Source organism: Lichenostomus cassidix, chromosome 3 (genome assembly GCF_008360975.1).
Source record: "Lichenostomus cassidix isolate B80296 chromosome 3, HeHo_3.0, whole genome shotgun sequence".
Taxonomy (NCBI): Eukaryota; Metazoa; Chordata; class Aves; order Passeriformes; family Meliphagidae; genus Lichenostomus; species Lichenostomus cassidix.
In genome coordinates this window covers 36,570,272-36,583,489 of record NC_139483.1, presented here as the reverse complement: position 1 = coordinate 36,583,489, position 13,218 = coordinate 36,570,272, and the positions used below count along the sequence as shown (strand labels likewise).

Here is a 13,218-nt window from a genome sequence, read left to right as displayed (position 1 = left end):
GAAACATTATATTTGTAATATATCCACAGAATCAGAGTGCAATCATTAAAGACCAGATTCCATAATTCAGTCTTCAGCATGTTGTGACCCCATAAAGGACTTCATAACTTCATCCTATCTGACACATATTTTATGTAACAAAGGAAATTATCAAAGAGCAGTAAATTTGCCAGCAAAAATTATTGACCTTTGCTATGAAAATGAAAAGCTATGCTAAACTGCTTATATGGATGTCAAGTATAAAAAAGAATCAACTACTGCTAGGAGGAACCAGTCATCTTTTCACAGCAGTTTTTCTCTGACATTGTCTAGACATTTTATCAACGTACTGTTAGAACTGTTTGCTACAGGGTTTTTTTGCCTGTGCAATAATTGTCATTTCAAAACGGTTAAGAAAACACAAAAAACCCAAAAGCTCTGTGACCCCTTCAAAGTCTTACCAGATAATTTCAGCTAAACACAGACTAAGCACATACATTAACCAAAGCACCAGTTATGAAAAGGAGGAATACTTCCATTTCCATGGCACAGACTTCAGCACTCTCTGCCTGCAAAGTTTTGGAGCACAACCATACAAAAAAATCATACTGTGTTAATGCTCACCCAGGTCCCTGCTCTAGGGAGACATGTTCAGTTCATTTTCTGTTTCCCCACTCCTTTTCCTAGTGTGCATGCCACTGTGCTATATCTCCTGCGTCCTTCACCTGCTTAAAGCTTCCAGTGTTATTTAAGTTTTAGCAGTGACAAGAGGAGACTGTGAGACAAGAGACAGCATCCAGAAGCTGACAGCTACAGACATGGCCAGCTGCTCCAATTCCTTGCAGCATTCATTGCATACTTGGCAGCAGCACTCTCTGCATACTTGCAACAGACCACGTAAGAAGAATTAGCTGCAGCTGCTCTCAGCTATTAAGCATGTGTTGCTGCTACCCAAGTACTGATGCAGGCTTATTCAACTGTATTCAGAAAGCCAACCTTAGGTTTATGATGTAGTTTAGTACTGTATGTGGAATAATATGTTGTGTAGTTTTTATAAGGGTCACAATGGAGCTGTAGTATTTTTCCCCTCTCCACATCTTCAGAAAGACAGCAAATCTATTAAAGCAAAAACCCTCAAATGCCTTTTTCCTTGTGCAAACAGAAAGTAAATTAGTCATCATGAATTTGCCTGACCTGAGGAGCAGCATGGAGTGCTGCCATGGAGTGACCACAAACAACCATAATATGGAAGAAGTAAAATCACAGGAAAATTATCCCAAGAAGTCTCTAATTCAATCTCTTTCTTCAAGCATGGTTATCTCAGAACCCGTTGCTAGGGGCTTTTTCCATTTGGGTCTTGAAAATCTTCAAGAAGACTGCACAGCTCTGGGAAACCTGATGCACTGCTTGACTATCCTAATCATGAAAAACCTTTTTACCATCATGAACACCTTATTTCAAAACACATCTCTTGTTCCCCCATCATTAGAGAGAACAGACTGGCTTTATCTTCCTGACAGCTTTCTCACAGCTATTGGGTCACTAGGTCTGTTAGGACCTAATACCATGAGGTATTCTGGTAGCTTTCTCTTTTCTAGACTGATATACAGTTCCCCTCAGCCTCTCCTCCTGGAACATGGGCTCCAGAATCCTGCCTTGATAGCTTTTCACTGAACTTACTCCAGGTAGTATCCTAGAGCATCCTCAGTCAACAAACAGGGAGAAAACTAAGACAAAGGCTGAAGCCCACACAGAGTACAAAATTTTTGTTAACTGAAATTAAAGACATCCAGTTAAAAGAAAGAATATGTACATATGTGTCCATTTCCTTGGAAACTGTTCTGGAGTCTGAGTGCTGAGAAGGGTCTATGATAGATGCTTTCTAACTTACCACTTGCAAATTTCGATTGGTTGGCTCCAGACGCATACTCAGTTGCATGTGGGCAATGCTGACTTTAGGTAATTCCCTACATAGGAAATTGACATGTTAACATGATGTTAAAATCATGTTCAGAGACTATCCTTATTGATAATTGTCTAACAACTTGTTCCAAATTCCTATATTTGCAGTAAAAAATCTCAAAACTGAAAAATGCCCTCTTCAGTTAGAGAAACAACAGATGAAGATACTCATACACTCAAAGCACTGCAGTATTTTAACTTGTATGAAATCTGTAAAGAGTTTGCAAAGTTTAAAATAGTTTAAGTTCTATGCAAGAATTGACAGAATTTGACAAGCCTCTGTAATCATCTCAAGTTAGAATATTTTATTCATTAGTTCATAAAAAAGTAATTAGTAGAGGAGTTTTGAAAGAGCACTGCCATAATGTTTTAAAATCAATTTATATTTACCTTCTCTAAACGTTAAACTTAAAACCTCCCAAGGTCTTTTTCTGTGCAAAGTATCATGAATAAAATGAAGTGATTCAAGACAAGAATTGTCAATTAAACCACAAAACAGAGTCTAACTGATAATTTACTTAGGAACTATATTAAGTCATATGACTGAATTATAAGAGAAGATTTACTGGAGATCCAAATGTATAACAGATTTTCATAAATGAAGCAGCAAGATTTCCTCGTGCTTATGGTAAGAAACAGACCTTTTCACCAGCACTTTATTTTTGTGGATACGGTGAAAGGTTGGCATTGTTCGTAGTTGCAGTGTGAACACAAAAGGGTCTGTTTCTGAAGTATTTTCAAATAAGAGCAGTGTGATTAAGCCATCTAGGTTATAGCTGGAAAACATAATACAAAATAGAAGCCTTTTGAGAAAATTATGGTCTCAAGCATTAGTATTTTTCCTGTATATTCTACTTTTATATTATATTATCAAAGAGGTCATTACAGCAAATACAAGCATGGAATTGGAGAGAAACATAACTTCATGAGGGGAAATAAAAACCTCCTTGGGTTGAAGCTTTTCATGTTTGAAACTAATGCAACAGAAGTGCCTTATCAATCCAGTTGGATGACTGTGTACTAACACAAAGGAGGAGGTAGAAATAGGCAGGGCTGTAGCAGCAACAATTTTTGTGAACTTGCACTGTTACCAAAGTGTATGTCAAGTCTACACTGCTTAAAAAAAAAAAAAGTTGAGCTGCTTTCAATCTAGATTTAATCAGGGCCAGTTCACTGCAAGGCCATACAAAAGTTCCTATCGCACAAAGAATAAACGTCCAGGGATGAAAACAACGCCTTCCAATTGTGGTGCAAGTTCATGCTGCTGTAAATGCTTGTGGAGTTACTTGGCTAGAACTCAATATAATAACTGGTTGTAAATGAATTAAGACCATGATGTTGCCAAGAGGATACATTCCCACCCACACAGATTGTGCCGACATTCTCTTGCTTCCCTTCTCATTGCATATATTAGCTGCTACAGCTGATCCAACTTACTCTATATTTGCAAGAGAAAACAATGTCAGTGCAAAAGGGGAGGTGGAAGCATGCAGTCAGGACAGGGACAAGGGCACATGAAGAGATGAACCCTGTTGAAGAAGAAGCTTTACTTGCCTTGATCTCACAGACTGGAGTTCAACACTGCGAGCTTTAACAGGCTGGAGCATTTTCAGCAGGATCAGTTCCCTGATCAGCCAACATTGTACAAATGACACAGTAAGAGGCAGCAGTACTAAACAGCCGGAGAGAGGAAGAAGACAGGATTGCCTTCCAGAGCACTGACAGTTTAAATTGTCTCATAGTGTTCACTGAAGTGCACTCGTAGATTGTACACAATTGCTATTGTTAAACTGGAGCAATTCCTCCAAAACAGATGTGTTACTTGTCAATATACATTTATCAAAACACTCCTTTAACTTGACATCTACTTCCCCCAGAACACACCGCTTTTTCCAATAAATTAGCTATTATAATCAAAAGATACAACTTCTTTCTTGTATTCTTTCCTATAGACTCAAAATCAGATTAGAAACTTTGACTGCTACAAGGTAAATAACAAAAGTAGTCTTAGTTACACAGTGTGGATGAATATAAATATAATGTCAAATTACAAGTTTCAGAATATAAACAAATCACATTATGGTTAAAATTAAACCCTTGCTATGAGTTATTATCAAATGGCAAAGGGTAAGAAAGCACTTCACAATGCACATTACTGAAAATGGCTTGAAAGAAGAATTTGAAGTACAAAGATTGAGAACTCATCCCAATACATACAGACTGTAGACTCCTAAATGAGGAACAGAAGAATGAAAACACAAAGCTGCAATACAAAAAATCATTTTTCTGCTTATGAACAATTACATTTCTTTTAGGAAATGAAAGCTGTGCTCTACACATAACTAAGACTCTCTAAGGTTGAATAGCTATTTTGATTTTAGAAACCCAGAAACAATGCTTAGCATCCCTTCCTTTCTAAGACCATCTAGTAGACGTTCTCATTCAATCCTTGTGGCTTTTCCTGGAGGCAGTTTCTAACTGATGTCATGGAACACATGAATATAATAGCAATCTTTTAAAAGTTGGGAGATAGATTGGAATTCCCTTTCTACTGTTTGCTGTCAGTAATAAAATGAATCCTGTCCTTGGAAAAGTGCTTTTACCACTAGTGCCTTACCCAAAAGGGGGACACCAACACTTAATTCTCTTATTTACAATTACAGGAAACAGAAAATTATCATCTGGAGAGGATCAGAAGGGAACAGAGATTACTTCCTGCGGTCCACATTCACATTCAGACACTTTTATACTTATTATACATGTATACTTGCTAATATATTAATTATATAAATTAACTTTAAATTGTATTCCTAATTCTACATGCAGTACCTGTGAAGTATGAGCACATAACATTCTTGATTCCACTTGGAGGATAAAACATTTAAAATGTAATGTAGCTTGTTAGTGTAGAAGACCTTTATTAAATCTTACTTTTAATCTAAACTGCTATATAAATTTACAGTTTTGGAATAACTTAAACACTTTCTTCAGTTCAGGAACATTTTTGAAATTTATTATTTATTTATTTAAGCATTGTATTTCAACAAGCAAGTTTTAGATTTAGCAAGAGCCAAGAAAAGTCTTAAATATTGCATCTATTTAATTTCTGCACCTACTTATTTCAGGAACTTTCATGAGAAACAGCTTAGTAAAACACTCTTTGCCCAAGCAATGTCAAAGAATTCTGGAACTTTTACTACAATATTTACAGTCATAGATGCATAATGGTAGTCTGTTAAGGCTCTATCCTAAGAGTTTAAGACTAACTGCATGCTTGCACCAAAGGCTATTAATCAATACCTCATTGTTTGACCTGGAGATGCCAAACACATTTAACTCTAAGCCTTATCATGCTGTTAACAATAAGAATTACCATGTCTTAACTAGATATTCCTGCTGCGCTTTCAACCCTCCAGTCAACTCCTAAGCCTTCCAAGAGAACTTCATCAATGATGTCAACCTCTGACAAGTGACCACTTAATAAATCTGAAGCTCCATTTAACCAGTAGTTGGAAAAGAGAAAAGGAACACCAACTTCTGCACAGACAGAGTGGTAGCGAGATATTCCTTACTCTATCCTGATTATTTTGCACGCTGACTGGAAATTATTCCAGTGGCTGCCTGTCCCCAGTTGGAGCTTTTGCAAAACATACCCCTAGCACTACAAACCTCCCAGGACCACAAACAGTTTCACTGCTTCCTTCCTACCCAATTATAAGTAGAAGGTGTGCAGCAGCTCAGAACACTGTAAACCCAACCTCTGAAAGGGCTGAGGGGGCAGGCATGGGGATAGGCAGGCAGGGCAGAAATGAAACAGGTTGCCTGGAGAGGTCAGGCAATCTCTGATGTTTGGGTTTCACAGTTTAGCTAAGAAAACCCATCACTGACCTGACCTAGTGCTAGTGACAGGCCCATTTCAAGTGGGAAGTTGTTGGGTAAAATGTTTTCCAGATGTGCAAGCCAAAGAAACTAATTTCTGTTATTCAATGAGTAGCTTCAAAGGCAGCAGATTTACCTGTATGCATTTGCTTAACGACAGTATCACATGATTTAACATTCTGTTCATGTTTGGAGTTAGAAATGCAGCCATAAAAGTTAATACTCTATAATTATTTAAAAGGAAACCTAAATTCTGATTAAACTCATAGCTAGTTATGTTCACAAGTCCTTTTTTAAAATTAAATATGTAGTTCACAAACTCCCCTGAAACAAATGATTCTTCTAGACTAAATTGTCTTTTACATATCTAGGTGTAAATAAATATGTGCAAATATCCATTACTTGAATTTTGTCCAGAGAACAGAAGACACATTTTAAAAATTAATCCTTAAGGCTGCTGGAGTATTATAGTGTATTCCATGCATCTCTGGAATGAAAAACAAACAAACCAAACAATCTTTAAAACAAAGGGGGTTTTGGGTTATGTCCACCTTGTGTTTTTCCAACTAAGGTGAAACACAATTTAGTTTTACTAATTAGGAGAAAGTTTTTCAAGGTACACAATCATTACTCTATTAAAAATTTGTTAGAAGATGGATTTGTTTGGATTTTTAAGATGTTGTTGGAGATAACAAGATCAGACAGACTACTCCAGGAAGACCACTTCAGCAAAACAAAGAAATAATGTATTTCATAACTGCTGTCAGAATAGTATATAGATTTTAAAAACCTTTGAGAATTCAAGACTTCACTAACACCTTGAAGTGTGTTCAAATAAAGAAAAATACAATTCAGGAGTTTAGGCAGAGATGTATGCTCATATTACCTCATCCCCTTACATGCTGAGCATCTGTAGTAGTTAATGTTTTTTTAATTCCTAAATTCTGACAAAGGTAGAGAAAGAAAACAATATAAAGTGATTTAAAAGGCCTTCATGCTAATATTTCAACTCACAAGACTCCAAGTTCATTAGAAATTGTGACCGTTACTTAAAATGAAATCCACTTGTTCAATTCCTCTGTCTTTGAACTGCAAGTTGGAGAACTAATGTTTGTTTCCAGTTTAGTGTTGCCCTAGAAGGTGTGAAAGCTTTTTATTATTTTCCAAGCTTATTTTAAAAATTAATGTATTTTCCAGATCTCTGCCATCATCTGTGACACACACAGCAAATTTACACACTGTGCCAGACTGGGAAAACTTTTGAGAAATACTGCAGTACCACTTGACAGCATTTTGCTAAAAGGGAGGCAGTAAGCCTCACACGCAGTTCCAGAGGCTGGCAGTTTAACAGGACGTGCACTGCCAATACAAAACCATACAGAAAAATTGTGGCACCAGAGCAAAGCACTTGGTGATTGAAACATCACAACTTCCACAGGCACAGAGAGTTACCTTGTGGCAATACTTCTGCAAAGTCTGAAGGCAATTTCAGCAACCTCCAGATAAGGTATTAGCAACTTGCACACCTTCCTGACATGCTTTATTCACAGCTCTAACTTGCTATGCTTCTTGGGCACGTTAATGAATATCACCTCTACGCTAGCAGCAAACGTACCGCGAAAACATTATTTTTCATCATGGCTTTAATAGTGAATCCGTCGCAGGGCTGTGGCTTGTCCCGTTCCAAGTCCTGTTGCTTGTCCTGCTGCTTGTCCCTCTTCTCCCACTTGCGCTGGCACCTGCCGCACTCGGGCTTGGAGGGGCCCGGGCCCCCCTCCTCCACTACCATCGCCCCACCGGCGCCCGCGACGGACCGATGCAAATTACGGACTGGAAACAACAAGAGAACATCAGCACCCCGTGCCCAGGGAGTTAGAAAAGGCAGTAGGTCCAACTCCGCTCCCTCTGCAACCAGCGAGAGCCCCACACGCCCTTCCCGCGCTTTCCCTGCCCTCACAGGCAGGCGCCCTCCGCCTGGCCCCCTCCCGCCACTCTAATCCCCGTCTGCATCGTCCCAGCTCGAGCCCCCCACCCCCCGCGTCCAGCCCTTCATCAGCACCTGATGTCCTTGTCCCCCGGGGGCTTGTCCCCCCCGCCGACCCGCCGCTGTCCCTCCGCCTGGTCCAGTCCAGCGGGTCGCTCTCGGTCCGTTGGCACCTGCCGCCACGCGCGCTCCCCCGGCCACGCGACCGTCGCCAGGCAACGAGTCAACAACCCGCCAGGGAAGCGGGAGGGAAATCGCCCGGCGCCGCACAGTTGTACCTACCCACGGTGCAGCGAACACCGGGGCGGCGGACGGCAATTAACGAGAAAGTCATTAGCCGGGGGGGTGAAGAAAAGTGAGGCGATGAGGTGAGAAGAGCAGGTGCGGGGATGGACTGGCCAAGAACTACGCTACCCAGAGCGCCCCGCGCGCGCCTCCACCTCCCTCACTGAGGCGCATGCGCGCTCCGGGCCGGCGCACACCGCCCGCGGTCGCGCGACCCCTCGGGGCAGCTGCGAGGGAAACGGCCGAGCGGCAGGCGCGGGCGGCACGTGCGCGCGCGTGCACGCGGCGCCCCTCTCCCCCCTCAGGGCCGCCGCCGCCATGATCGGTGAGTGAGCGCGTCAGGGAGCGGGGCGAGCCCGGATGCGGATCCGCCCTTCCTGCCCGCCCCTTTCCTCCACGCCCCTTTCTTACTGCCGGAGTCCCTACTGTTGCTGTCGCCCGTGCGCCCTGGGGGGCGACGGAGGCTGGCCCGGCTCCTTTTGATTCCCCTCCGTCCCCGCCCGGCTTCCCCGGCGTCTCGGCGGGGCGGGGGCGGCTAGGAGCCGGGGCGGGGCCGAGCTGGGGCTGCCCTCGGTCTGCGCCCGCTGGTTAATGCCTGTCGGGGCCGTGCGGGGAACGCGGGGCCAAAGTTCTGAGAAGTCACTGTCCTCCTGTTTTACCCTGGGGCAGAGGGCTAAAAAAACTGGCCAGGGCTTGTGGCTGTGCCCATTTTTAAATTGCTTTTTGTTCCTTCTCAGTATATCTATTGTAAGTGCTTCTGGGCAAGGTTTGTGTGATATGCGAACTTTTTTGGCCTTGCCAGCTTATGTACGTGTTACTGGTCTGGCGTGGTGCCTGGTGGTGACCTGAAAAAGGACAGCTTTCACCTCATGGTGTTGGGAGTGTGACCCTTTGGTCCTTGAGCTGCTTTCTCTACCCATCCAGTGATGGTGTGTGACTCGTGACTGGGTTGTTTCAGTGGGTTTTCTTCTTTTCCTTGTGAGATTAATCTGCCTGGGGAGTTCAAAATTACAGGATCCGTTTGTAGCCTTCTCATTACATATTTCGTCTTGCTTTCAGTTTCTCATTTGGAGAATTATTAAAGTGAAACGTGTGAAATACAGTGGATGCACATGCATTTTAACACTGTGCCGTCCTCAGGCTTGCTGTTTCATCATCAGTGTTGGTGTCATAGTTGCTGAAGGTCTGATCAAGTTAAAAACCATACATTGTGTTGTAAAAATACTTCCTGTTTTTAAATTTAACATCTCAGAAATTTCCAAGAAGACTTTGGGTTTTTCGGCTAGAAATTGGGGTTTTTTTCTTATTAGTGTATGAATATGAGTGTATGGGTAATGTTCTTTTTCTTTCAGCTTTGCTAAAGCAGAAAAGAAAGTTAAAAACAGTTCTGCAGTATTTTCAGTCTGTAAAAATATTCATGCAAATGGTCTCTTCCTAGGCTGGAATATTTGTTACTGGACTTTCTTGTCATTTGCGCTTCTTTTCTCTTATGTAGTGGACAGTATTTTAAATTGAAGGCTTGGCTTAAGCGAAGGACAGAAGGTCAGGTATTCCACTGTTTTCATTTTGCGGTGTCATCTGCTGATCTGATGTATTGCTGTAGTATATAAAATACATGTGTTTGCAGAACTGCAGCGTGTGTTTGTTTTTGGATGCTTCAGAAAAGTACGCTGAGCGTACCTAAGGGACTGCCCATGTGGTTACAGAGCTGATGCCTCTAGCCCTCACACTGAAATCTAAATATTTACTTACTGCTCATGAATATAAATGTTATATGGCTGAGGAATGATAATTTTATTTTCACTGTGGCAGACGGAAATGTTTGTGAATATTGATTATGAAATGTACATACCAATTAGTTGCAAATTTAAAAACACAGCTTTACATGAGTTGCAACCTGCCCTGGTTTAACCCCAGCTGTCAACTAAGTACCACACAGATGCTGGCTCACTCCCTCCTCCCCTGCCTTAGGGGGGTGGGGAGGAGAAGTGGGGGCAAAATACGAATGGTGTAATAATAGTACTGATATTGCTAATGATGATGATAATTGCAATGAAAAGGAGAGAGAGAGAGGAATAAAACCCAAGAGAAACGAGGGATGCACAATAAAATTGCTCAGGTGATACTGACTAGTGTCCAGCCCATCCTCCAGGCCAACTGTCACCAGTTTATTACTGGGCATGATTTGTGGTATGGAATGCCCCTTTGGCCAGTTCCAGTCAGCTGTCTCCTGGCCACACCCTCTCCCAGTTTCTTATGCACCTCCTCACTGACAGAGTATGGGGAGCTGAGAAGTCCTTGACTTGAGTTAAGCACTATTTAGCAATAACTGAAACATCAGTGTGTTACCAATATTATTCTCATACTAGATGCAAAACAGCTTCTAAGAAGAATTAACTCTATCCCAGCCAAAACTGGTACAACACCTTCCCCCACACCCCCAATAATAAAATAAATTTCCTGCTTTGAGACTTTTTGAAAAGTCTCTTCTAAACATTTGTGAGCTGGGAATGCCATGGCAAAATTTGGGGCAGGAGGGGAAGGGTGAGATAATTTGTGTCATCTGCCCATTTTTTTTTTTACCTGAGTATTAAAAATAATTTTCCTTTGAAACACGTGGTATATTTTCCAAAATGTTTCCGTTTCATATCTCTGGAAATGCCTTATGTTCTCATAAATTAATGTTATAATATAATTGTGTAACATAATAGTTCCTTTAATTGATTTTTGATTTTCTGTCTTTTATTCTTCTTTCTTTTTTCTTTATTTTTTTCTCACAGACTAGGTCTCATAGACTTGTGCACATTCAGGTTCCTTACAAACGCAATTTGAATCTCGACTGAGCTAGTTAAGTGACGTTTGTTGTCAAAACATCTCCGTATTAAGGGGCATGGGACATTTGGGGGGTTGTTTGTGGTGGGTTTTAAAGTTTATTCTTTATCTTATTTTATTAATTTACCATCCTACATTTGCTTACCGTTGGATCAGCTGAAAACTGGTGTTGGCACAGGGAGGTGTCAACCTGCTATTGGATTGGCTGAACCTTTTCTTAGTCAACAGCCCAGGCAATAATGTCACATTCTTCAACACCTGTTCTGGGGAGAAAAAAATTTAAAAAACCTTGATTTTGCAGGAAGATACTGGGACAGCTTTGTGGAATTTTTCGGAAAATATCTCTCAAAGAGCAAAAAACACAGGAGGAGGCCCCAAACTCTTTAAAAAATGTAGAAGATGGGCCCTGTTTAGTTAACATTGGCAGTTCAGCATTTCTGTGGTGAATGAGAGATGAAGGTGGGAGTAGCGACAGGTTGCGAAGGGTTTTGACAGTGAAATATGATTCATCCAGCAGTAATCAAGTTAAGGGAGAATGGAAGCCTGGGTGAAAGTTTTAGCTATCTGGATGACCGATCACTCCTCCGTGTTGCACCCTTTTTCAGTGTGTTGGTAATCTACTTTCTGCATAAATATTTCTCATTGGTATGAAAATAACCTTGAGGAAGCAAAATAAGAATAAAGCTTTTCAAAATTTCCCTGAATGTATTTAGGTTAGAAAATAATGGTACTAGTGTAGCAACCAAAGGAGAAGTAATTTAGGAATTTTCTACTTAGATATTTTGATCTCATGCTGCAATTTTGTTTGGTTTTCCTCTCTTGTCATGTTGGTGTTCTATTTCAGGGTCTATAATGCTGTGGATAGTTCCACTACAGTACTGGAATAATAGCTCAAGTTGTAGTTTACGAGCATGTGGAATAATCTTTCTGATAGTTATTTTGATTACACAAAACCTAAACACCAGAATATCAAAGGCTGCTTGCATTTTAAATACATTACCTGTTTTGCTTAGTTTGTTTTGAGCCTTTTTCCATTCTGCTAGGGTAGCTGTATTGCACTGTGTGTACAGAATTGCATCATGAAACACTTTGTGTTTTACTGGAATTATATTTTAACAATTATTTTCATACAAAATGCTTTGTTATGACTCTATCAGTGAGGTTTTATAAATTTAGTATCGTTTGAAGTAGGATATCTTCAAAAGACAACTGAGTTTTGCTAGATATACATAAGTATTCTGGATTTAATTGTTTCCATTAAGGGAGATGAGAAGGCTTTTTGCTTGGATTTCTTGCTGGAAGTAGCAAGGGGGAGGAAAAGTGGACTGTGGTTTTTTTCCTTTCTTGGTACTTTTGGTTAACTTGATGGGGCAGGGTTTATGGCTACAAAATAATAGTATTATAATATCAAGACACATTGACTAGAGACTAACTAAGCAGTGGCTAAGGATGTTCTGATGCAGTGGTCTGACTTTTTCATACAGGGCCCTACAGATAATTGATCTGGAAGTTTCTTTACATTATTGCCTATGTTTACTTACATGCAATGTGTAAATACAGTTTCCATTGGTCCAGCCTATCTGTGAGATGAGAATAAAGTTAAGAATTTCAAATTCTACTTACTCCCAGAAAAATTAGGAAAAGACCTTTGCTAATAAAAGAGGGAATTTGAAAAAAAATGTTTTTGAAAGCATAACAGCAATGCTGCTACTTCAGGGTCCTTGCAAAGTAATGTGTGTCTTTTGTAGATATGTTGAAAACTGAAGACATTATTTGATTCTGTTGTGATAACATTGCCTCAAGAGGTGGAGTAGTTTTCTTATTTGGAAACACATATATCCCCATTTACTGAACTAAGTTAGGTGGGCTACCACACCTTGTATCATGGAACTCTTAGTTGTGTTAATGGTCAGGCCACAGAGGCAAGCAATATTAAGAAAGAATAGGGCAGGTTTTCCAAGTTGCTATATTTAGGAGAAGCCCAAAGGAGAATAAAACCATTAGTGGAAAATTTGTTAATTTGCCAAGCAGGTTTATGTAAAATAGATAAATTAATTCTTTTCAATCAATTGTTGTTCCTGTATACTGTATATCAGTATTGTTGGACTGAAAATCAACTTCTAACACAAAATGAAGCCAGTGATGTAAGAAGTTTTCCATTAAAAGAGGGAAAAAAGAAATGTAAGAAATGTGCAGCTATATAGTGAGGTTTCACAGAAACCACTACAAAGATTGGTTTGGAGATAATTAGTTGGCAAGCTTTAGTTATATATAGTAGTTATATATAGTAGTTATAT

At 40.4% G+C, this 13,218-nt stretch overlaps 2 protein-coding genes across 6 annotated transcripts in view; one reads left to right on the top strand and one right to left on the bottom strand.

Moving 5' to 3' along the window:
• Positions 1-8,032, bottom strand: part of PACRG (parkin coregulated) — a 204,266-nt gene extending 196,234 nt beyond the window's left edge. For 2 of the 4 annotated variants that reach the window (XM_085055322.1, XM_085055324.1), the window contains exons 1-2: positions 7,880-8,030; positions 7,436-7,650 (exon numbers count right to left, since the gene is read on the bottom strand). In XM_085055322.1, the coding sequence (XP_084911448.1) occupies positions 7,436-7,609 (174 nt within the window). In that variant the 5' untranslated portion in view covers positions 7,610-7,650; positions 7,880-8,030. Of the gene's footprint in view, positions 1-7,435; positions 7,651-7,879 lie in introns of all 4 variants that reach the window. The other 2 variants (XM_085055321.1, XM_085055323.1) reach the window with 2 other exon arrangements.
• Positions 8,033-8,269: 237 nt separating this feature from the next.
• The window catches only part of PRKN (parkin RBR E3 ubiquitin protein ligase), a 681,963-nt gene continuing 677,014 nt past the window's right edge, over positions 8,270-13,218 (top strand). Inside the window, exon 1 of one of the 2 annotated variants that reach the window (XM_085055319.1) lies at positions 8,270-8,414. In XM_085055319.1, coding sequence (XP_084911445.1) covers positions 8,408-8,414 — 7 coding nt within the window. In that variant the 5' untranslated portion in view covers positions 8,270-8,407. The remainder of the gene's footprint in view (positions 8,415-13,218) is intronic. The other variant, XM_085055318.1, reaches the window with a different exon arrangement.